This window comes from Dama dama, chromosome X (assembly GCF_033118175.1).
Source record: "Dama dama isolate Ldn47 chromosome X, ASM3311817v1, whole genome shotgun sequence".
NCBI classification, from domain to species: Eukaryota; Metazoa; Chordata; class Mammalia; order Artiodactyla; family Cervidae; genus Dama; species Dama dama.
In genome coordinates this window covers 54,573,328-54,598,600 of record NC_083714.1, presented here as the reverse complement: position 1 = coordinate 54,598,600, position 25,273 = coordinate 54,573,328, and the positions used below count along the sequence as shown (strand labels likewise).

The 25,273-nt window shown below is 43.2% G+C and overlaps 1 protein-coding gene across 4 annotated transcripts in view; it reads right to left on the bottom strand.

Annotated features, from left to right (window-relative positions):
• MTMR1 (myotubularin related protein 1) overlaps positions 1 to 23,975 on the bottom strand; it is a 59,878-nt gene extending 35,903 nt beyond the window's left edge. The window contains exons 1-4 of one of the 4 annotated variants that reach the window (XM_061136907.1): positions 23,759 to 23,975; positions 17,937 to 18,042; positions 7,116 to 7,139; positions 1,188 to 1,263 (exon numbers count right to left, since the gene is read on the bottom strand). In XM_061136907.1, coding sequence (XP_060992890.1) covers positions 1,188 to 1,263; positions 7,116 to 7,139; positions 17,937 to 18,042; positions 23,759 to 23,916 — 364 coding nt within the window. In that variant the 5' untranslated portion in view covers positions 23,917 to 23,975. The remainder of the gene's footprint in view (positions 1 to 1,187; positions 1,264 to 7,115; positions 7,140 to 17,936; positions 18,043 to 23,758) is intronic. The other 3 variants (XM_061136904.1, XM_061136905.1, XM_061136906.1) reach the window with 3 other exon arrangements.
• Between the last annotated feature and the right edge of the window lie 1,298 nt (positions 23,976 to 25,273).

The window sequence follows — 25,273 nt, the reverse complement described above, 5'->3', positions numbered from 1 at the left end:
AATGGGATAAGCAGACATAAGGACATACTCAATGATTCCATTTCTATAAAACTCTAGGAAATATCAACAACCCTCTAAAGCTTGGGAAAGGGGCAGAAGGCATGGGTGAGAGGGATTATAAAGGGGCCTAAGGAAACTTCTGGGAGGTGATAAGTATGTTCATTATCTTGACTGTGATAGTGGTTTCCCAGGTGTATAAATGTGTCAAAACTCTTCACATTCACTTTAAATCTGTGTAGTCTGTTTGTCTGGAGTAGAAGGAGAGGCATAACAGAATTAGCTCTGCATTTTAGTCCCATCATTCCCAAAACAACACAGAGGCAGGGCTAGAAACACTCCTAGAGGAGGAAAGGCCAGAAAGGCCGGTGGAGCACCAGGAGTGGATGAAGTTCCCGAAGCCCAAGAGAGAAACTGTTTCAAAACTCAGGTTGGGATGAACAGAGCCCAGAGCCACAGAGTAGGCTATCACAGAGGAAGGATGTGTGTGAAGGTCCTGGCAGGAGAGCCCAGCTACTCAAACACAACATGACCATGCTCTGGGACCAGGCACGCACCTTTGGGAGGGAGCCAGGAGGGAAGAAGGCAACAGTGAGCCTCGCAAACGAGGTTGTCAACCCTAACCCTGGCAGTTGTGAGGTGAAGTGGTCCCAGCTGGCTGCCCTCCTACCCAGCCCGGCACAGTGGACTGCCTGCTGAAATGCCTAGCCATCCACTGCAAGCCTCTGCCCTTATAATCCAGGGTGGGCACACATGCCCTTTTCCTGCACTAAAATTGTACTTTCTGGACTTGTAAAAGCTACTAAAATTTCTTTGCCAAGTTCTCAAGATTGCCATTGAAAGTAGGATATGGATCATCCCTCAGGACCTTTTCCTTCTAGTGAAGGCTTCCAACAAATCATTGAAGTGACATCACCATGAGAGTCTCACCTGTCTCAGCTCATGGGGCAAAGTTGGGCCCCTCTTCTGTTGGTACTGCCACCCGAGACTCGCTCGGAGCTTCAAGGGATCTTCTATAGTCCCTTGTCTCTTAAGGCCATGATGACATGAAGAAGGGCAAGGTCTCATCCATTTGTCCCCAAATTAAATGGATCTGGCTGATCTCCAGCACATACATCACCTGTGCTTACAAGTAATGTGCCATGCCATTTTATGGATCTCCATGAGCAAAATGTACTCGTTAAACTTACCAATGGCCTTGATTGATTCTCCTGGGAAAAGTGGCGCTTCTTCCATCTGTGCCAGCTTATTTCCATCCCTTAGAGCCTGGCAAGAAACCAAACACGAGTAAATCTCCCTTTCCATCTGTAGACCTGGGAAGAATGGCAGTGCTCTGTGCTCTTGCTACGAGGCTACAGAAGCGTGCAAAATGTATGCCCCCCTCCCCTTACAAGACAATTTCAAAGCTCCGCATCACAGGACACCATGCTGCATAGTCTAGCAAATTGTTACACATACTTAAAGTTCACAGTTAGAAAGCATTAATACAGAGATGGTTTGACATGACAAATAGATACTGTAATCACTACACAGACAGCTATTACAAGGTGCCTCCAGAATTTGGAAATAAGGTCAAAAAAGGTTACCTTCTGAGCGTGAAACTAGTACAAATAAAATCAATATTAGATGCAGATGCTTAAGCAGCTGTAGAAATGGCCCAGCTATGAGAGTGTGTGGGAAACCCCAAAGTCTAATCTAAGAAAGCAGGGAGGGTCTCTTACTAAGGAAAGCCCTACTTTATAAAGCCTTATTTTATAAAATAAGAAAGCTTCCCTACTCCGACCCAGCTACCTGCAGCTACACAAAGTGTAGGAGGGAGGACAGGCGAGTGTGCTTGTCAGTGTGTATACAGGCCACGAGAATGTGCCCTCATCTGGCAGACAAGAGTATTTTATCCACTCCTGTGGAGCAGGGTGTGTTGTTCATCAGGCTTTTCTCCCCAGTCAGTTCACACTGCTGATTCCACGCTTACCGAGCAAATTCCTAAAGAGGTCTCAGGGTTCCTGTTACAATATCACCAGGAAAAGGATGTCTTGGATGGCTGGAAGGATACATGCCCACATTTCTAAATGTCCAGATCGGCACTATGGACCAGTAGAGCCAGTCTCTGGCAAGCCTGGTTGGATAGCACCAAATAACTTGGGGGAATCTGAGAAAATGGTGTTCTTGAACTACAAATCTAGGGACCACAGCCTGAAGTTTGTGCCTATTCCAAGGTACTGCCACCCTGTGAGATGCTGCCAAGGAAACTGGTCACTTTTTCCAGGCATCTCTGACATAATGTGTCACGAATAAGAGTAAGGTGTTCAAAACTCCAGCAATTCCCAAGCTGTGTTTCATAGAGTACTAAATTCCCAAGAGATGCGAATAGGACTTATTTAGAAAAGTTTGGGAAATGCTGGGTTAAAGGAGACAAGTTTAGCTGGGTTCTTTTTTTTTTTTTTTTTTAGTGAGACAAATCTTTAGCATGTTAATGCAGGCTGAATCCGCCAGACGGCGCTAGAGTACGCTGCATTTCCCCTACCTCGTCCATCAGGGGCTGCTTTCTCCAAAAAATACCTGTTAGCATCAGGAGGCCACTAGTGTTCGGCAGAAAACAGAGTAGATAGTCCTAAGTTTTCAACATAATTTTATGAAGCAAAATACTAAAACTGGTATCTTTTATAATTCTAGTCAAAATTATTGAAAATTCAAAATAATTATTTTTCACAGTTATAAGAATACTTCAATATATTTTATAAAGGGTCTTAAAGGTCCACTTAAAAACACTATATATAGTAGGTTCATCCAATTTTATAAAATAAGAAGGGAAAATGTCAAAATATAAAGAGTAAATTCGATGCTAAATGTTGGTCAAATGATATTTGTTTGGAGAGGACACAAAATGACACAGTCCAACCTCCTCCTACAGATTAGTGTTCATCGTCACCTCCAAGCAATTTTACTCAGTTTAAACTTTTAGTCCAGATTGGTTTTTAAGACATTTCTCAATCAACATTTTTAGGGATGCAGAAAACTGTTAAAGGGGACACAGAGAAGTGTTTGTGGATGGATTTATACTCATACCTGTTTTGGAAATATATCTTTGACACAATAAAGCATAAACCAATATTTATACTTTTCAATGTCCAGTTTTAGAAACACTAAAAATCACCAATCTTCACAGAAGCCTTATTTTGAAAGTCTGCTTTCTTTAATTTATTGCCTAAGCTAGTGACTGATTTTATAAAATAGTTACAAAGTGAGAAAGCTATTTTAATCATATTCAAGTTTTCAATAACTTCAAATGTTACACTTTTAAAGCCTATTTTAATGGCTAAATATTATCATATAGACTTAAAATCATTAACTGATATTCAAAAATAAATGGGAATAGGTTATTTTTAAATATATTTACTAAAGCAAGCTGTTCTAATCAACTGAATTTGGAAGAGGTGGAGGAAAGTCTGATTCACTTTATAAAAAGTCACTTCACACACTTTCAATTCCTCAACCCAGGACTAACTAATCAGATGCCGTTGATGGGAGGCAGCAGTGACTGGACCATTTTGAGAATATACAAGACTCTCAAGATAGAGGCTAGGGATCAAAGGTTCCTCTTCTCTTCTAACAGTCACGTTAAATCTGGTGTGAAATATTCGTGCATTTATATGAGGCATGAAACGTGTTGATGGGATAGAGACAAACCTCTCACTAAAAATAGTTAAATCTGGGACATGCTTTGTACATGATGAAAAAGCAACTATCAGAATAAAACAAATCATTGATCCCACTGCTTCAGATCTCCCTATAAAAGGTTCACTGTGTACAGGAAAGACATTCAGCTTTAGCATAGGAATTCAAGAGGAGAATGGATCTTTATTAAAGCCTCATTGTTTTGCAAGGACAGTAGATTCCCTCTAAAAAGCCGGTGTTAGATAGGACGCACACTTGTGCTATATTAAGCTTTGACTGCAACTTCCAAGTTGCACAGGACATGATTTGACCCTTGATTTATCCAACCCATGTACATCATCAAAGAGGAATGATCTTATGGATAAAATATGTCTCGTGAATACACCCAGCCCTCTTAGGGCCTCTGCTCCAAGTGTTGCCCGGTTGAGGAATTCTCTCTGATGATCTCAGCCCAGCCCTCTGCTGGTGACCCAGAAGGTCACCAACTTGCTGGCTCTCCACTGCTTTCTCCTTCTCCTGAACCCAGGCTGCTGGGTGGATAGTTTCTGTAACAGCGGCCTGCCGAAAGCAGTGGTTTTCAAATAGACCTCTGCAAGTACTTCCAGGGTCACCAAAGGAGGGTGGGCTGGGCTAAGGGACAGCTGAGCACTGGGAGTTTGCCATGCTTCCCTGGAGCGGCTCCTCTAGAGGTTTCATATACTCAGTTTCTACATAAGCTTTGGGGAAAGCTCTGCTGCATTAAATCTCTCCAGAGTCCAGAGGTACTGAGCAAAGAGTAAGTACTGAAGAAACCTCGATGAATGATTTTTTTCTTCTTCTACAAAATACATGGGCTCATTCCATAAACACCTACAGCATGCCAGGTGCTGTGCTGGGTACAGACCCTGCAAATTTGAATAAAGCAAAGTCTGTACCCTTGAGGAGCACCCTGAGTGTGTGCATCTGCCCCTCTAAGTCTTCGTGAAGGTGCTTCAGAATCATGTTGTGACTGAGGCTCATTATTCCCATCAGTAAATCTACTTGGGAAAACTGACAGGCAGAGATGAACAAATTTCTGGTTGACAAAATGTTGGATAAACCAATTTTTGCAAATAATGTCATAATGGAATCTACCAAACTTGGACAGGAGAGTGCTACTGTAGTGGAAAAAGCATTTGCTGGTTGCCTAGAAATCTAGTATGAAATGGCTTCTAAATGCACGGTCTGTAACTACAAACAGATGAACATGTACAACTTGCCACCTGATCAGCTTCAGCTTCAGAAGGGTAGCCATTGTGTTCTTCCTGAATCTCCTGCACAGCACCAGGTGCATGGACAAGAAAAGGCAAAGGGGGGAAAAAGAAACACGTGCAAACAGACAGGTGAAAGGACAGAAGTTCTTTCTTAAAGAGACAGTAAGCATGTAACACACCTTTCATGGTTTTGCAAATCCCAACATTTTCCCCCTTGGAGTTAAGGAAAGAACGTGGGGGCCATCTATAGCATCCTCAGCCTAAAATGGAGTACCTACTCTATGTTTGTGTTGGGGTGTAAAATGAAAAGCAAACAAACATCATGGGTTACACAGAATGTACTGTCTTCTTAAAATCAAGCAATACTGCAGCGTACAGCAAAGAATCAAAATCACAGATGCATAACATGCTCATAGAAAAGAAAACAGACCACAGAGACCGGGCAGCGGCCAAAATCCAGACAAAATCCAAAGGCGGTTCACAGACGTGTGTTTTTAAAAGGAACTATTATGTTGCCCAGAGGTCAATGCCACTGGAATTAACAACATTTCCACAAATGCACATGTGCATATCACATGTTGGGGTCATACATATGCAGATACATACAAATGCTCTGTTACTTATTGCTTATTGCTAATTAAATACTGTGATTTATGACTCAAAATCATATTAAATCTTTCTAATTACAGTATCAATGTGCTTCAAAGAAATAGCTAAAATATCACATATCTTTATCTAAATTTTCCAATCCCTTTACATGTATTACTATTCTTAATTTCTTTTTAGAATGAGTTTTTGAAACCCTAAAAACTTGGACTTTTAGTTTAGCCTGTGGTATAATGAGCACGAATATTGAAGATGACAAACTTATAACCCCTTTTAAAAGTTATATCAAGTCTCTGAGGCTGAAAATATTAAAATTTAGCATCAATATATTTTTCCTTCAAGAAACTTTGATCCCAAGGACTATATTTCTTTAAAAGGCAATCAGTGAATAAGTAGCAAAGCTTTATAAAAGAATTTACTCTTCCCCGCCTTTCATTTTTGTCAGTAAAATAAAATAGCTACTTAAAATATTTTTATACTTTATCATCAGGTTGACTTTAGTACATAGTTGGTACTGCTACCCTTCAGAGCAGGACAAATTGTTAAACACAGCCAGTTTTTTTAAATTTCCATTTTTTTAATACAAAGAAAATGGAATCATTCTTTGATAAAAAATTTTAAAAACAAAAGAATGAATGACCAAACAACAACCAAAAAAAAAAACAAACCCACATAGCATTTCAAAGTCCATGCAAGTGTAAAGCCAAACACTAATGGGTAACAATGTGAATCAATGAAAGAAAATGATTCCCATGAGCAAAAGAAAACATGGTGAAAACAAAATTAAACAAAGATAAACCAACTAGAATCCAAGAATTTGATTTAACCTGCTTATTTTTAAAAGTTTAAAACCAAAGTCACTAAATGATTCTGTCAAAATCCACATTGTTTTCATTTAATGGAACAAGGTTAATTTTCAACATCTGATACTCAGGTTTAAATGCATGCACATTACCAATCTTTGTCTTGCTTTATGAATATTCTGAAATAAAGGGAAGGAAAATCATGAGGAAAATATAAACTATAATCCACTAGCTATAACAGCTATGTCTGTATTTTAAGAAATACTAGATGGGGCTGATTTTGCTAAATTCATCTTCAAGATTAGCACTTCTGCTTTTGGGATTCAGCATGCAAACATGAAATCTTACTTGATCTTGTAATCAAGACTTGAAATCTTAGATTGCCTACTCAGGATGGACAACTGACCACTTTGTTGTTTTTCTTGTTCATAAATACTCTAGCATGAATTATGTGATGAACAAGGTTAAATGAACAGGACTCTGTAGGCCTAGACTTATCAACCCCATGCCATGAATACCCACTTGGTCAGAATTCCTGTAACACAACAAAAGTCAGTATTGCACACTGGAAACAATTTTAGCATCCTGCCCTCACACACATTGGCTTTTTCGCATATGAAAACATCATAACAAATAAAGCATTTCTAGTGAACACTGAAAGCTATGACACAGCAGAGCAAATTGATCTGAGTGAATAATAAAACCAGTGAGAAGGCAAAGAATACTAAATAGACTAAGTGTCCGATAAAGCACAGAGACACACAAGGCGGAGGCCCATGTGCTGAAAACCAAATATCCTTACCCTTATATCAGGCCTCCTGAAAACCTGTCAGTTAAAACACAGAACATCATCATCATGGACACATCACTATTGACCTGTGAAAGATGCTGTTAAGTTCGCCAGCCCATGCTCTAAGAAACATCATAATACTCCAAATAAAACGCAGCAGGTCAATCCTAACATGTTTGCCCTCTAAGTTTCATTCAATATCCAATCAATCCTAACACATTTGTCCTGTAATTTGCAGGCAAGTCTATGATTTGGAGAAACTTATCGCCCTTAGCCTAAGACAAACTACATTATTTTAAACACAAACCCCTTCTGTCAAGGGCTATTACAAGACAGTGTGAACAGGCTGTGTTTGAAAAGTTCATTTGTGTGTCTGTTTGGAATACTGAACACATTTTCCCCATAGAAACAATGATATAAAAAGGTGGTTCTGCTCCCAAACCAGCCCACAGAAGCAAAACAAAACTGAACTAAGAAACCACAAAAGCGTCCACAGCTGGCGCGGAGCACAGCTCAGCCATGGTGTTAATGGGATCACAAAGCCTAGTTAAGCACAATCTTAATCTGGTTTCTATAGGAATTCTATTTCCAATTTGCACTTGGGACTCCAGAATTAAACCCCCTGATGTGGCCGCCCCAGAGGGAGAAGTTACCTCCCTCACGTTAGCCCAGCCCCGACTGCTGCACATGGAGCATTTGGGAAACGGCCCAGAGAACCAATGGAACTTCTGAAAAGCGAACAGTGCTAACAGTCTGAGGAAGGCTTGAATCATCTGTTCCCCACTCTCAACTCTGAAATCCGATGATCATTACATATGATAGAATGCTGGAGGTTCTACGGAAAACATCATTTAAATAAAAAATCACTGGAGGTTCTTATTAGCTTCATAGGTTTTACTCAGGATAGATAAGAGGATCACGTGAATATGAGGACACACTTCAAAAAACATCATTGTATCGCTATTAAGAGAAAATACTCTTTGAAGTAAAAAAAAGTGTCTGAACTAAGGCATGCTATAGCTCAAAGGGAATTAAAGCCCAGAAGTTCCTAAATATAGACTGTTTAGGCTAAGAAGCTTAAATCTGCCCCTTTTTTGAGGAGGTGGTGGTGATGAATATGTTTATCTTAATTGTGGTGATAGTGCCACAAGGGGGCACCTATCAACAACTCATCAATCTGTATACTTTAAATATGTGACATTTATCATTTGTTAATTACAACAGAAGAGTTAGTACAAAATACATAATATACATGTTTATGTTAATTTTGAAAAAACTCAAAATGGGACATCCATGGTAATGAAAAGTCAAAATAGAAAGGCTCCCCTCCCCAGCTTCATTTGTCAGTGATAACCACATTTAATGAGAATATTTTAAATTATGCCTCCATAACCATAAATATGGTTACATCACTACTTCTTTTTTTCACTTAGTTAATATTTATTCATATATTTCAGAGGCATAACTAAAATTGCATTAAATTCCAGCAGTACATTTCACACATACATACACAGCATACCATGAAAATGATGTTATTACTTACACTTAAAGTTTTAGTATTTATAATTAGAAACAACAGAAGAGTTCAGTGATGAGGCACAAATGTCTAAAAGATTGAGGTATTATTTATTTCAATGAGATATAGGGATAGGGAGTATCATGACTTACGAGATATAGTGAGCATTGTGACTAGCACATTCCTAGAACATATATGAATTTTTTATAAAAATCATTATATAAGGTGAAAATCCATAAAAGGTAATAGTTTCATGTGTGTGTGTGTGTGTGTGTGTGTGTGTGTAAGTTAAGTTCCAAATGTGCTTTGCTATATAAATCATAAAAATTTCCTTTAAGGTAAGAACATTTTTTAGGTAGAGAGTTGGCATGCAACTTAAGATCTATATACATTTGTATATTATTCAACTATAACATAAATTATATTACCAGAATTTTTAAATGATGACAAAAACTGAACATAAATTATAAAATCGTGGAAGAGTTTGGAAAGTTTCATTGTATAATGTGTGAATGATACCACTACTTCTTGACTTGTCAGTTTCAAACAGTAGCTAGTGACCTAGCTAGATGACGGAACATGCTTTCTCACACTACTCCCTCCCTCTTCCCAATCTGCTGATTGAAATTGTAATTTCTAGTCCTTTTATTGTCCTTCTGCAGCAGCTGCATCATTTAAAAAAAATTCATGAAATGAGTTTTCGGTGACAGCCATTCTTCTAGGAACCTGTATGTACTAACTCATTTTATTTTTGGAACAACCTTGTGAGATAAAAACTATCATGGGCCCATTTTCTGATGAGAAACCCATGGCACAGTTAAGTAATCTGGCCAAGTTCAAGGTGTAGAGCAAGTACTTATACCCAGATAGTCTGCTGCACCACCTCAGTGTGGTGCCACTGTAATTAATACACAGAAACTAAAGCCATCCAATGTACCTCCACTCCCTCTTAACTCTCTCGAGGGTGGGTAAAGAAAGCAACAGTATGACCTCTTCCCTCACTTCTCCTTGCTCCCTTCAGACCTCCACTCCAGCATGTTTATTTTCACATTTGCTCTGAAACTGCAATTAATTTTGTAATGTTTTGTCTATAAAGAGATAACAACAATTGACAACTAAAAAATAGCACTACAAGCAGCATCCCTGGGCCTTACATGTGAACATGATTCTGATCAAAGGTAGAGAGCAGAGGTTTGAAGCAGGAGGCCTGCAGTCTCTCTCTGCGTGCCCGCACCCAGCCTCAGTTTCTACACGTACAAAAGGAGAGGAATCTACGAATGGCTGTGAAGTCTTGACCAGTCCCCAAACCCTAGCGGCCACTTAGGCTTCCTTGGAAGAGTTCGGAAAACTCGGTGTGGGGGTGGGGGGCAGCAATCAGCACAGTGGTTAAAGCACAACTCAGGAGTCAAATCCTGCAATCAGCACTGATGGCCCTCAAGACCTCAGGCAGCTGCACAGGCTGTATCATTTTTTTACATCATTTATCCTATAAGGAACTGGTAAACCTGTTTACCTGAGTTCTGTCAGTTGTTATAGCAAATGAATGAACTCAGGGAGGGAGTTGTGGGCACCCCCCAATTTGTAGCCAAGCCAAACAGAAGTTCCAGGTAACCTGGGAACCCACTACCTGAAACTGGACAACTGAAGTGAGAAGTTTTGTGGGCTGAGCCCTTAACCTGTGGGGTCTGCACTAACTCCGGTGAGTATCACAACCAAATTGAATTGTAGAACACTCATCTGGTGTGGGAGAATTTGCCAGTGTGGGAACAAACCCACACATCTGGTGTCACAAGTGTTCTAAGCGGGTGGGGATTCCCACCTAAGCTGACTGGTGTCAGTGCCATGCTCTTCATCTCTACACAGCCCCACCTAAACCTGTTCCCTTTCTGAGTTGGCTGACCAAGGGCCTCAAGGCTTCATGCCCACAATGCCCTGTTCTGCCTGTCTGGCTCCTCCCACCACACCTTGTGTCCTTGTCTATTGCAACACTCACCACAGTTCAACTTGTACTGTATTTTTTTGAGTTTCTTTCCTCTATTATGAATTCCATGCAGCCCAGCCCCTGTGCACATTAGGTACTCACATCACATTTTTGGAAGTGGACCTGTGTTCAGCAATTATAATACACTCCTGTTGTACTCATTTTTACGTATCATATACATTTTCATAGAGTAATAGCATACCATAAATGAGCACTACATGCATTTCACACATATGCTGCCCTTTTTAATACATTAAACCTCCGCTATAATATCCACTTTACAGATGAGAACACTTGAGGCTCAGCAAGATAAAGTAACTTGTTGAGCAGCTAGTCAGGTACAGGGTGGGACTCAAGGCAAAGTGCCCAGACTCCAAATTTTATGACCTTTCTGATAAACCATATGATCCTAAGTCAAATAGCAGTTTTTTAATAAATGTGTTATCTTTGAGCCTATGCCTCTAAGAGTTTCTTTCCACAAAAAGACTGTAATAGTGGAGTTAAAAACATTCTAACATCTTTATTTGCATAACTATATGCTTCATTTAAATAATACTTCTGATATATCATGAATTGTTGGAAATATTAATCAAAATTTATTCTACATGCAATATAGAGTCATTCAGCAGTCTAAAAAATCTTGATCTTTTAAAAATTTAATTTCTAACTTTGAGATAACTGTTTATTCATAAGCATTTGTAAGATTAAGAGAGATTCCATGTACCATGTCACCGAATTTTAGTTGTATATTATAAAACTACAGAACAATACCAGAACCAGGGCCCTGACACTGACACAGCCAAGATGCAGAACAATTTCCTCATCACCTAATGTTGCTCTTTTATGGCCACATCCACTTCCCTCCCAGCCCCTTCCCTTCTCAGGCCCCGGCAACCACTAATCTGTTCTCCATTTCTATAATTTTGTCATTTAAAGACTGTTACACAAATGAAGGGCTTCCCTGAAATCTTGGATGGTAAAGAATCCACCTGCAATGCAGGAGAGCCAGGTTTGATCCCTGAGTCGGGAAGATCCCCTGGAGAAGGGAATGGAAACCCAGTCCAGTATTCTTGCCTGGAGAATTCTATGAACAAAGGAGCCTGGCGGGCTACAGTCCATGGGGTCGCAGAGTTGGACATGACTGAGAGGCTCACACACTTTCACTACACAAATGAAATTATACAGCATGTGACCTTTTGGGAGTGGCATTTTTACTCTGTGTAATCCCCTCAAGATTCATTCAATTGTTTTCTCTGCCCTCTCTATTCTGCTGTTGAAACAATCCACCGAAGGTTTAGTGTTTTTCTTTCTTTTTTTTGTGTTTTTTGGGGGGTTGTTTTTTCATTATTGTATTTTTCAGTTTTAAATTTTCCATTTGGTTCTTATCTCATATTCCTTGCTGAAACTCCTATTTTTTGTCTCTCACTTTCTATGTTTTTATTGTTTCAAACATATCTGTAATTGTTTATTGAAGCAATTTTATGATGGCTTCTTTAAAATCTTTTTCACAGAATTCTAAAATCTGTCATCTCGGTTTTGGCATCTACTGATTCTCTTCATTCAGTTTGAGATCTTTCTGGCTCTTGGTATTATGAGTGATTTTCAATGGAAACCTGGCCATTTTGAGCATCATAAGAGTGTGGGTCTTACCTAATCCTTCTGTTGTAGCTGTTTCTCTGCCACTGCTCAAGCAGGAGGTGGGTGGGGAGCAGTGCCTCATTACAGGTGGGTTGGGGTACAAGTTCAGTTTCCCCTCTCAGTCCCCACTGACATCAAAGGCCAGGGGTCTCCTAGTTATTTCTGGGTGGGGGTGAGAGTTCCAGGGTCTAGTTAGGCTTCTGCTGATACTTGCCCTGCTGGGAGTTGCAGGAGCACACGTGACTGATAGCACCGATACCACAGTGGGGGTGTGGCTTCCCAGCTGCTGGGTGGTGCTAAAAGTCCTGACTGTCCACCAGGCCTCCCAACACCACAGCTGCCATGCTTGGTGTGCCTCGTTGCAGCCTGGTGAGGGTGGAACCTAGGCTCCCCACTTGGCCTTGCTGGTGGGTGTGGGGCTGCAGCTTTTTCTATGGTGTTTGGCTGGAGCACAGTGGTTAGTGTCTAAAAGTTTTCTTTCTACTCAGCTGTCCCCTTCCTGTCCTTCGGAAAGAAGAGACTAGGCTTTTGTTGTCTGCACCCATTGGCATTTCTGGGTTGCTGGCTTCTTCGGCGACAAGTCTGAGACACATGCGGTTAAAAAAAGAAAACAGGGACATTACCACCCCATTGTTCCCTGGGTCCTGAGGTCCCTAACCAGTCTGCCTCCTTCTTTCTACCTTTCAGGGCGCTCTTTTGTTTATCTTATAGATCATGTCCAGGGTATTTATTTATACTGAGAGTGCAAAATAAGAAAAAGTACATCTGCTCCATCTTTCCAGAAGCAGAAGCCCAAACCTTTATATTTTTAAGAAATAATTCTACCCACAAGTAATCCCGAGAGATAGGACAGTACTCTGCCATTACAGTGATTACAAACTCGAGGCCTGTTGCTCAAACAGGCAGGAGCATGTTTGTTTTTATAATTAAATTGTTTCTAAGGGGACACACTGCAGTCTCCAGTTCTCCACAGCTCTCTCCCATGTCTGTTTAGCTTGTTAGCTCTCCCCTGTAGACATCTGTGTTTGCAAACTCTGATTTAATAAACAGATCATGAGGCCAAGCTATCAAAAGTGGATTATGCCCATGGATTAAAAATGATCATGCTCAAACTTCGCTCTTTCTAGACTTGTACTCAATTTAAGAAGTATTAACTAAGACCAAGCTCAAGCATAATGAAGCCTTCTCCACACACTGCATCCCACTTCCCTCCAAAGCCCTTCTGGAAATTTTTGTTTAGGATACAGAATTTAGTCACTGTACTAACTTACTAAATGATTAAATTTAGTACAAGACCCTCTCCATTTTCTCCTTTTTCTTCAGAATATTTAAAGAAGAGATCTAGCTACTGTGTGTGTGGTGATGAGAGTAGCAGAAACAGGAGGGACAGAGGGGTGATGATGATGGTGGTGTTCGTGATGGTGATGTTGGAGCCAGAGGAAAGAGAATGGTCACATTAAAACTATGGTGTCCTAATTTCCTGAAGGCTGGCCAGAATCAAATCCTTTTGGACAAAACACAATTGAAGAATGTTCTAGAAAGAAAGGAATTTAGAGACTTTAAATCTAATCAACTCTTATCCTTACACAAAAGGAAAGTGATACTCAGAGGTTATACAAGGTTACAAAGCTAACCAGTACAGTCTGTATGGCTCCACCATGTTCCCTCTTCTTGACCTAGTTCTGCTTTGCAAACAATGGAAGCTCATCAACTTTGTCACTTCTGCTAACAGTTCCTAAAAATGTTTCATTACAATTTATGACTGTATTTTTTTCATCTAATCTTTGGAACATTACATTCAGATCTTGTTCTTAAATGTTTTGACAAATTCAAGGGAGAGATTTGTACTCTTTCTTAGCCTGTTAAAAATGGAAGCAACTGAGTTAGTAGTAGGGTGGGCAAAGAACACATTTTATTACATTTCTTCTAGTAGCCTTAATTATCAGGTAAATCTTCAAGATGACTTGGTATTAAGGCATACATTTATTAATTTAGTTAATCTGTAATTCACATAATAGCTATCTACTCTTTCAACAGGGACAATGTTCTCCAAACTTCTGGCATCTTATATACCACCTGTGCAAGTCTGGCTTGCTATACCTGCATGTCACCTGTAATACTAATATTAGTATTTATGTTGACTTTAAATCCACTCTTTTTTCATATTTTGCCTGGCTTTAAGCAATAATATCCATCTATTAAATCACAAGTCTGATGTGCCAGTTTTTCTACTGCATATTAAAATAATTATATAACTGTTAAAATATGTTCATGGGCATATCATCTTAACTCTTTTCATGTGACGCCAGTGTTATTCTTGGGTGATCTGATCACCTTGGGTGATCTGACCCTAAGCTGTCAATTTATGATATGGGAAAATAATAAAGCAACTGTACTTTAAAATCTAACATGAGTGATAATTATTCAGGTTTGTAGGAATATACCAGAAATGTATGGTATCATAATCAATTTCAACAGATACAAACCTAGGGAAGCCAAACTTTTCACAATTTATTGTACACAAGAAATACATAAGATCCACTCTTCCCCACCCTCAGAGATTCTGATTCAGAGTGGGATGCAGATCATGGAAACTGCATTTCTGCAGGCATCCCAGGGAACACCCAAGGGCCACATTTTGAAAAACAGTGAACAGGAAGGCAGGACAAAATTCTTAAAATCACTCTAGTGTTTCAATAGGATGACTTGGTTCAAATCCCAAGTCTAACTGCATGATACTAGTGTTATTTCTTAGTCATATACTAGTGTTATTTCTTAGTCATGTCTGACTCTTTGCACTGGGCTCCTCTGTCCAGGGGATTTCCCAGGCAAGAATACTGTAGTAGGGTGCCATTTCCTTCTCCAGGGGATATTCCAGACCCAGGGATTAAACCCAGTCTCCTGCACTGAAGGCAGATTCTTTACCATCTGAGCCACCATGGAACTGAGTCACTTAATCTTTCTAAGCCTTGCTTTCCTCACCTGTTAAGCGATGATTATAATAAATGCCATCTCACTGGGTTGTCTTAAGAATTAAATGGATAATATGTCAAAAAAGTAAGACAAAACCAGAGCCCTACACAGGCTAGAAGGCTTACGAGGGTGAGGATGCTGAACTACTCTCAGCAGCTACAACTGAGAACACAATCAGCATTCCAAATCAAGATGCAAGGGGCCTGCTCCAGAAAAACATCTGCTCCCATTTCACTACCGACATTGAGTCTAACCTATAATAAACTAACCCCCAAATTGAGTGCCTGTTTCAAATAAGATATTTGCACAATACATAATCTCAAGTATTATTGACTGATCCTCAAGGAATTGTATCTAGGCCTTCAGGGCCAACGCCAGGCACAGCTCCCGTGCCAGAGGTGTCCCAAAGGCCTGTTGGGGATACCCTGATTTTAAGAACTACTTTATATACAGCATGTAAAATTATCTGTGGTTTAGAAACATTTTATGCTTTTATTATTTAAAAGAACTCTCTTCTTAAAGAAAACACAACAACTCTTGAATTATTAATTTAACACCAAATTTGCAGACTTGGCTACAGGACTAATCTAACAAAGACAGTGATTAAAAAAAAATGTTCTCACAATGCTGCTGCTGCTAAGTCTCTTCAGTCATATCTGACTCTGTGCGACCCCATAGATGGCAGGCTCCTCTGTCCCTGGGATTCTCCAGGCAAGAATACTGGAGTGGGTTACTATTTTCTTCTCCAATGCATGCATGCATGCTAAGTCACTTCAGTCATGTTTGACTCAGTGCGACCCTAGGGACAGCAGCCCACCAGGCTCCTCTGTCCACGGGATTCTCTAGGCAAGAATACTGGAGTGGGTTGCCATTTCCTTCTCCAGCTCTCACAATAATTCATCTAAAATTTTAGCTATGATCTGATGTAGGTACTTAAAATTCAATTTTCAAAACATGGAAAAGCATTCTTTTTCTCTGTATACCATCTGTTAAACCATTCCAACATGAGCTAATTCTGCTATACAAAATTCATAAATAGACTAAAATTAAAAAAAAAAAACTTTAGTTGCTTCATGTTAAAGTATAGATTCAGTCTTATCTATTCATGTAGAGGTTAGATAGCTATCACATGGTCACTATTCTTTTCTAGAATCCACATAGCACTAACAACTATTCAACAATAAATGAAAACATTACAGGTAACTCATAACTGTCCGTAAAGAAAAATCAGTCCACGGTCCGAGAGCCATTCTCTGCTTATCTGGGTCCTGGAGCCTCTCCCTCAGTGGGGCAGTGTCTCAGCTATGGTGGGGGCAGGAGGGCACCTGGGACCGGTGGGTCAGCAGCTGGCCAGTGCCCAGCCACTCAGGCATAGGTGATGCAGCAAACACTTCTCCCACCTGGAAACAGCATATCTGCCCACCAGCTCTTGTGGAACAGGAGCCCCAGCTGCTCCTACATGGGCAAACACAAAAACCAGACAGCAGGGAAACCTATCCAGAACTATACTGCCACTCTTTTGGCTGGGCATATTATCCAATCTCTATTCAGCCACAGCCATGCCTTCCTCTGGGAGGCGTAATAGATAGTATCCAGTGGCTTGGATGAAGCAAGTTCAACACCATAGCCAAATCTCAATTACACACCCCCTGGAGTCAGTTTCTGCACTTGTTACAGGGCAAGCTGAAGAGGAAGTGAGGTGAGAGCCCTTCAACAAGGACAGCTATTAAGAATGACTTAAGATCGTTATCACAGCTCTTGAACTCCTTGTAAGATTTGATGCCTGGCAAGGGCCATGATTTTGAGAGCCGTTGACCCAGGGTACCAAACTGTAATTCGTCCATACTTGTGAAAATCTATTCTCTCTTACCAGTGGGCAAAAATGACTATAATAAACTGAAACCTCAATTCAAGCAAACTCTACCACTGAAATTAAACATGGTTTCACTGAATGTACCTGTTAATAGTTTCTTGACATTAAAACAAAGTTAGTCTTTAGCCTTAATAAAGATGGAGCACGCAAGCATTTTATTTGTTAATTGATTCAACAAAATTTTATTGAGCACCTGTTATGTTCCAGGATCGTGCTGGGGGAGCAGTGGTGAGAAAAAGAGCCCCAGTTTCTGCTGACAAGGAGCTTATCACTCTTAACTTTAGAATAAGCAGGGAATCCAACTTTTAAAATAAACAAGAAGAGATTTCTCAATTCAATAAGGACTAAAAAATGAGGCTGCCCATACAATATTCTTGAGATTTTACAAGTTTTTTTTTTTGCATTCCAGTATCACATATTAATGCTGAAAACCCACAGGTAGTACATAAATACAGAAACAAACTGTGAAGTTAGAGAAATCCTATCAGATGTTTTCTGAAATTCAGAATACTAATAAAGAAAATTATAGGCATTTATTATAATCAAATCTAAAAATATAATACATAATAAAATACATAATAAGATAATAAAATGGAACTGGATTTTCAAAAGAACGATCATAACCAAAAGTCAACTTTTCCTCTTGGTTATAAGACTATGATCACATATACCTGATCCTGGTAAAAAGGTTTCTTCTAAAGTTCAGATTTAACAACATAGGACATTTCACCCTTGTTCCCAAGCAAATGGCCAGTGAGCATCAGGGGGCCAAAGTCTTATCTGAATTAAATTTGCAAAGCTTCTTGGCTACTCGGTATATTGAAAATGAATTAAGGACTCAATTCTGCTTACCTTGTAATCTCTGGATACATTTTCTGATGTCACTGAACCTGAAATCTGACTAGAAATTGTAGCAGCTATAAGCTGTTTACACCATTCAACATGTGATCCTGTAGGACTAAAAGAAATAGTGCAATTAAAATATTTTAAGACATAGGCTCTGAGTGAGAAAAATGAGCACGGACTAGGGATATATGTACACTTCCTTTTTAGAAAACAAACTTCAATTAGGCTATTTGCTTACCTTTACATTTACTATAAGAACTGAAATACTGACTGACAACCAAGAAGTAAGAATAGGTTCCAGGGTGATTTGAAATAAACCAACTAATTTATTTTAAGGTTAAGATTCTAGACCTCAGACAGCTAAGCATGTTATTTTCTAGCCTTTAATGAAATATTACTCAGTTACAACTATACAGAGTGAATATTCTCAGTGTAAGTAGAAAATTAATTCTAAAGTGAAATATTTATCTTACAGCATATGCTCTTCAAAAATGCAATCAATTTCATGTTGGTAGCTTTAAATCTATAAAATGATGTAATTTCAAGTGAATCAAAGTGACTCTTAATGGAGCAAAGCTGATTGTAGGATTTTAAAAAGAACAGACTAGAGAAGTTATGTCCTATGTGTAGTAATAATGCAACCTTACATTTCTGTAAGTGCTTTGACAACTTACAAAAGGCTCTACCAGTCCATTATTATATCAGAGCCTGACAACCACAAGTGATAAGAAGGCAGAGCAGGGACTAAACGACAGGTTTCTGAGATGAGAAAATTGAGGTGCAGAAGTGACAAGGCCCATCAGAAAGTGGTAGGCCTGCCTCCAGCTCCACTGGGGCTGTCCTTCCACGATGCAGTACCACCAGTAATGACCAACTCATGGAGCCAGAGGGCAAAAACCCAGGCCAGTGCCATGGATGCTCACCACTGCCTTATACGAGAATACAACAATGCAGAGAAAATGGCATCTCTTACTTGCGTGCTGCTCTCAAGTGTTCAACTGCACATGGCCTCACCCAAGCCTCATAGTGACCTGCCTTACAGAGGAGAAAACTAAGGCTCTAGTGTTTGACCAAGGTCCCGTGGTTGGTAAGTGGTCAGGCTCTTCTCACCTGACTTAAAGGACCATGTCAGCAATCTAGGCACAGAGGGAATTAAAAATGGCCCCCAGAAGGCAGTCTCCTTTCTCAACTCACGAAAGCACTGAAGAAATCAAGTTAAAGGGCATAAGATACTTATGAGAGTTTACCTCGCAGGTAGCTTTCACTGTGAATAATGTTTCAGACCCTTTGAAAATCTCATCACTAATGAAATCCACACTCGTGTATTGGAAGGACAGAAAAACCTGGAATCCCTAGGCAGTGTGTAAAATAACCTAAATAGTAAAATAAAGACACTTGACATGCTCTACCAGTGATCTAAATTACATTCTCTGACCAAGACAGCTCAGTGGTTGTCTGTGGGGCTGGAAATATAAGTCAGAATCTTCACTGAATGGGCAGACATTCCTATCATACTCTAGGAGCCTATTTACCACAATTAATAACTTAAGAGGAAGGAGGAGGGGAAAGGGAGAGAGATTGGTTTCCTTTTAAAGGCTAAGTCACCTTTATTGCCTGGTCCTATCACACTTCTCTTGGCATGCTGCACTTTTTTCCGTCAGCACCCACCCCTAATAGCAAATCTAACAGTAGGAACCTGCCTGTTCACCCACCACGGGGGTGGGAGGGCTGTTGTTACCCTCTGCCAAGCATCCTCTCCCCTTCCTTCTGATAAGGATGCCTCTGAGAACTGTAGGAAATTGTCCCTCCCCATTTCATCAGCAGGAGGAGGAAGGGGACACCCCCCTTCCCACCCCCACTTGGAGGGGAGTAACCCAGGTCGCCAGGCCAATCCCAAGCTTTCCCATTGGATCAGAGGTATTCCCAGCCCCAGTGCTGCTGGAGGCCATTCCCACCCCACCACCTTGAGGAACCCATAGAGATAAAGAGTAAGACAAGAAAAAAAAAAAAAAACAACAACAGAGATGGGGAGCCCCAACCACAGTGCTTGCAACTCTGGCTGTAAACATGCCCGTGGCCACCTTTCCCCCTGTCTGCAGCAGTGATGGAGCCAAGACATTTCCTTCCCGGCTGGAGCTAGAATGATTTGTGGTTTTTGTACCTGCAACCAGAAGCATCCTGGCTAACAGAGTTATGAACAGTGTGGTTTGGTGGACTAGTAGACAGGAAGCCTGGATCCGGGTCCTGTTTCTGTCACCAGCTTGAGCAAGCCACATCCTCTTGCAGGCCCACAGCTTTGTCAGCATTTAGAGAAGTACAGTATTCAGAAGAGAGAGGAGGGCCCACAGTTCACAGCTGAGCCACACCTGCAGAGCCAGGGTCTACTCTGGGTACGAGGACAGGACTGAGAGGCCACGTTTCCTCTCCTGTCTCTGCTCTTTGCTCAGCACAATCTCCCTGCACACTCCTGGTGACAACAGCCACCTGCAGCCTGGGGGTCCCCAGCTTTGTTTCTCCAGCCTGGATGCTCTCAATCCAGAGGCCCAGGATCCCATGGGACAGCTCCACTAGTCAGTCCCAGAAACCCTGCCGGCTCCATGTGTCTAAACCAGCCTCAGTCACCCAGCCTGCAACCTGTTCCTCCACCCTCATGTTTCCTAAATCAGGGAAAAGCAGAACCTCACCCAGGGACCTCAGACTCCAAAGCTGACATTTACCTTGGGGCCCATACACCTTTTTGCTCTCACATCTGAATGCTCAAGTCTTGTCACTCTGACCTGCTAAGTATCATGAGAAGGCACCTTGCCCACTCCTATTCCAACTCCCTTTTCCAGACAGACACCCATCATTTGTCCGTGTTCCCCTGACTCATGAATTTAAGCTCCACCTCTAAGCCAGTGACTCCCAAATTCAGGTCTCCAACCCAGACACCACCCCTGAACTCCAGGCCTAAACAAACCAACTGCCTCTTTGACATCTGCTCTGGGACATCCAACTGACATCTCATTGCTGTTCTATCCAGAGTGAGTGCCTGCTAACTTCCTAACCCTGTTCCACTTAGAGGCTTCTCCATCTCGGCCACACTGTCTTCCACAAGCTGAAGACACTGGAACCATTCTCGATTCTCCCCCTTTCCTAGCCAACTGCCAACCTGCAGCAAACCCTGCTGGCTCTACCCTGCAGATGTCCTTCAGATGATATCTTAAGCCTGACCGCTTCTCCCTTCCTCCAGCCCGCGGCTCCACTCGCGGCCACCATCCTCTCTCATTCTGACTGCAACAGCCTCCCACCTGCTAGACTCTCTGATTCAACTCCTTCCCCTTCCGGTCTGTCATCCACACAGCAGCCGTGGAGAGCTTACTGAAATCTACACCAGGTGTCATCCCTCCTCTGCTTCACGCCACCCACTCCACCATCTGTGGCCCCTGTGATCTGACTTTGTCCTCTGCTGCGTCCCCCCAGCGCCCTCTGTGCTGGTGACACGGCTCTCCAAGTTGACCCTTGAACACAGGCCTCAGCCGAGAGTGCTGTCGCCTGGCTACGCGCATGACTAGACCCCTCTTCAGGGGTGCTACTGAAATGCCACTTCTCTCCGAAAGGCTTTCCCTGACCACCCTACACAACACTCCCAGCACTGCCCAGAGTGCACACCCCAGCCACTTCCTATCCCTCCTGGATGATTCTTGTCCCCCCGCACCTATCACCATCTAACACGGAACACATGTGACTTGGTCTTTAGTTTCTCTCTCCCACTAAAGATGACCCGCGAGGGCAGGGATTTGTCTGTGTGTGCTCCTAGCTGTATCCTCAGGCCTAGCACAGTGCCAGACACAGAGCAGGCTCTCGTATTCACAGCATAAATGACTGAGAGAGGAGCATTTCCAGAACCTACTTAACCTAATTCAATGAGACCACCCTGCCTCCAGTCCCTTCACAACACTACTGCATGGCACTTGTTCTCAAATGCAGAGGCCATCCTGTAGCTTCCCTGATGGAACTCCTCTTGTGACCCCCGTAACTAGGTGACCATATAATTCCTTTTTCCAAACCAGGACACCAGTGTGAGTTGCAGAAGGACACTACTGATAATCTCACTGGCCCAACCAGTACCCTGTACCATCTGGGGCCAAAGAGATCACACAGTCCACCCTACTTGTAGCTAGGGTGGTTATTAAAAAATGCGGAATTTCAGGCTCTACCCAGGAGGTGGCGGATCAGATTTAGGGTGGGACCTAAGAGTCTGCATTTGAATCAAGCACTAGAGGTGATTCTGACTCGGACTCTACAGAGCTGTTGAAGAAGCACTGGCCTGGAAGACAAAGGCATGTCTCCTTGGAAGGCACACAGGCCCCACCAGGATCCAGCCCCTGCCTTCCCACAGGCCTTTACTACCCGTTCCCCACATCCAGCATCCAGCCAGGACGACACACGTCCCACTCCAGTGGCCAAACAGTGCACCCTGTCTGTCTCTACCACTAAAAACGAAGTGAATACCCCACCTCTGGGTACCATAGTGCAGTAGATCACAACTGAAGTGGTAGAGCCTTTTTGAAAAATTCTAACACCTAGGCCTCACCCAAACCTCCTGAATGAGAAGCCTCAGAAGGGGGGGTCTGGCCACCTGGAGGTCTTAAATAGCTTCTCGGATGATTCCCATGCACTCGGCATCTAGAGCGATTCCAAGCGCACCTCCACCCTGGCACTTACCACATTTGGTTTCAATGGCTGTTTTATTTGTATTCTCCACTAGATGTTAAGCCAGAGTGCAAAAGCTGTCTGCCATTATTCTCTGATTCTCCAAGCACTCATACATCATAGAATATCTACAGATAGTGCAACCCTGACCATTCCACACACTACCTTAGCTGTGATTAGTTTTCAGAGAAGCTGACCACTTGGGTAATGACTTTATTAAAATGTATTATAATTACACAAAAGGAGTGTTTCTTGTTGTTCCTATGCCTTTGGAAACTCCCAAAAGTTTAGCTCACTGGAGTGACTAAGGCAGGAACCAACATCTAAAACTGTCCTAGGGCCTTTAGGACCGGGATGCCTAACTGCACCCTATTGTCAGCGAAATGCCCAAGATGAGGGAAAGCTACATACTCCAGGAGAGGGGATCACTCAACTCTTGTCCTCAGAGGGTCAGGGTGGCCCTCCCACTTAGATCTGGTCGGTTTATGCTTCTAACTGCTTGATCTTAGTTCTCTGGCTGCCTAAGAAGCAGTGGGCTTATGTGTTTGTGAGAACAATGAACTGGTCCCTTCAAAGTGTGAGGAACTGAAAGTAAACGCTGATGTGTTCTTGCATCAGGAGCAGTTTGGAAGTTTTCCATCGAAATGAGGGTATCTTTGCCTCCATCTGTGCCAGCTCCGACACCCGCGGGGTTCCGCCCCCCAGTACCCCCTCCCAATCCCCACATCAAAGCCCCCAAGCAGCGGCGGCGGGATTTGGATCTTGAGATCACTCGAGGCAAGGTCATGCGAAAAAAGGGGCACCGTGATGAAACTGCCTCCCAACGATTTGTGGCCGGGGTACCGGCCGCCGAGACGGCTCCCAGGTGCAGTAGGAGGCGTCCTGGGACGCGGTTTGACAGCTGCGAAGCCCCTCGGGGTGCGGGGAAGCTCCGGCGAGCGGCGACAACGAACCAGGTGCGGGACCAGCGACCAGCCAGGGGTTCGCGGGGCTCCGGAGGGGACGGGGAGGGGAGACGGGAGGCGGACGCCCCGGCTCGGCCTCAGGCCGGCGCGCGGGGAAGGGGCGGCCGGGCCTCGCTCGGGGCCCTCGGGGGTCGGGGCGCGGGGTGGGGGCGGCCGGGCCCTGCTTACCTGTCCAGAGTCTCAACGCTTGGCTGCCGGGAGCCGACGGCGGGGCCCCCCGCGACCCGAGGGGGCCTCCTGCCGCCCGCCGGTCCCGGGCCCAGGCCCCCGCCGCTCTCGCAGCCAGCCGCCGCCGCCGCTGCCGCCGCTGCCGCCGGCCTGTCCATGGCGCGTCGAGTCCGCCGCCGCGGGGAAGCCGCAATCAGGAGGGGAGCGGCGCCCCGGAAGGTCCGGCCGCTCGCCTCCGGCGGCCCCGATCTGCCGCCCGCCCGGCTCAGACGGCCGCCGCCATTAGCTGTCACCTGGCGCCCCGCGTTACCCACAAGGCCGCGCGCGTGGGGGTGGGGGGCGGGGAGGGCGGTGCGCGACCCGGAGCCGGGTCCCCAGCCGCTCCCCTCAGCCCCGCCGGAGCCCCACCTGGGCCACTGGCCCGCCAGCCGGCGGGGTGAGGCCCGGGCGACCTGGACACGTCCCAAGCCACTTGGGGTCGAGATCGACCCACGACTTAGGCAGAACGTGCTTTGCTCGGGAAACTCCTAGATGGGCTATAGCGATGCAGGGTTAAAGAAGAATAAAAAGTTTAGAGCAATTCAAGTATTCAGTACGATTTGCTTTCCATCCGTTTTCCTTCCTTAGAAAAGTTTTGCGGTGGGAGAAGCCCCAATGCCCGTGGGCCTCCCTGGCCTTGACATCTCCAACCCCGAGCAATGCCATACATTCTAGCAACCTCCCCTCACTCCGTTCTTAGCCGCCCTCCCACGCCCCCACAAAGCCACCTCCCCGCCATCTGTAGGGTAACCAAGTGTTCTGATGCCGCCCTTGGAACATCCGCCCTCAGTTTATATTATCAGCAACGTGTAACTTCTGTCGGCTAAATCACTGCTTGTGGAAATCAAGTTCATGCCTTTATCTGATGATAAAGGCATTTAGGATATTTGATTCCTGCTTTATATTTATTTTCCTGACCATTCTATTAGGGTTTGCATACCAACCGGCTCACCACCTGTTACCCACCCTTGATTTAGCTGGGGGTGGGAATGATGGCTACTGCCGTTTGCCTGTGATTGCCCTGAGTATGACCTGTGACCAAAATCTGGCCAGTGAAATATAAAGGCAATAGTTTGCATTCTGATAGAAGGCAGACCTGTAGACAGGGAGTTATTAGTTCTCATCCCAAACCCATCCTGCCCTCTCACGTTGATAACTTCCAACTGAACTGTGAGAATGTGATGCTTGAAACCCTAACACCCAAGAGGGGATGAGCCTGGGGTGAAAGGTTGGCAGGGTGAGAAGAGTTAGCAGGAAGGAAGGGCAGATTTCCAGATATACTGAAGACCCACCTCTTGCAGGCTTCTGGTTTTCCAAAACTATTAAATCAAATGTTTAACCCAGTATTACAGATGGAATTGTTTGTGTCTCTCCCCCTACCTCCACCATTTGTATATTGAAGCTGTAACCATCAAATTGGTATTGAGGTATTTGGAGATGAGGCCTTTGGGAGGTGATTAGGTCGTAAGGCTGGGG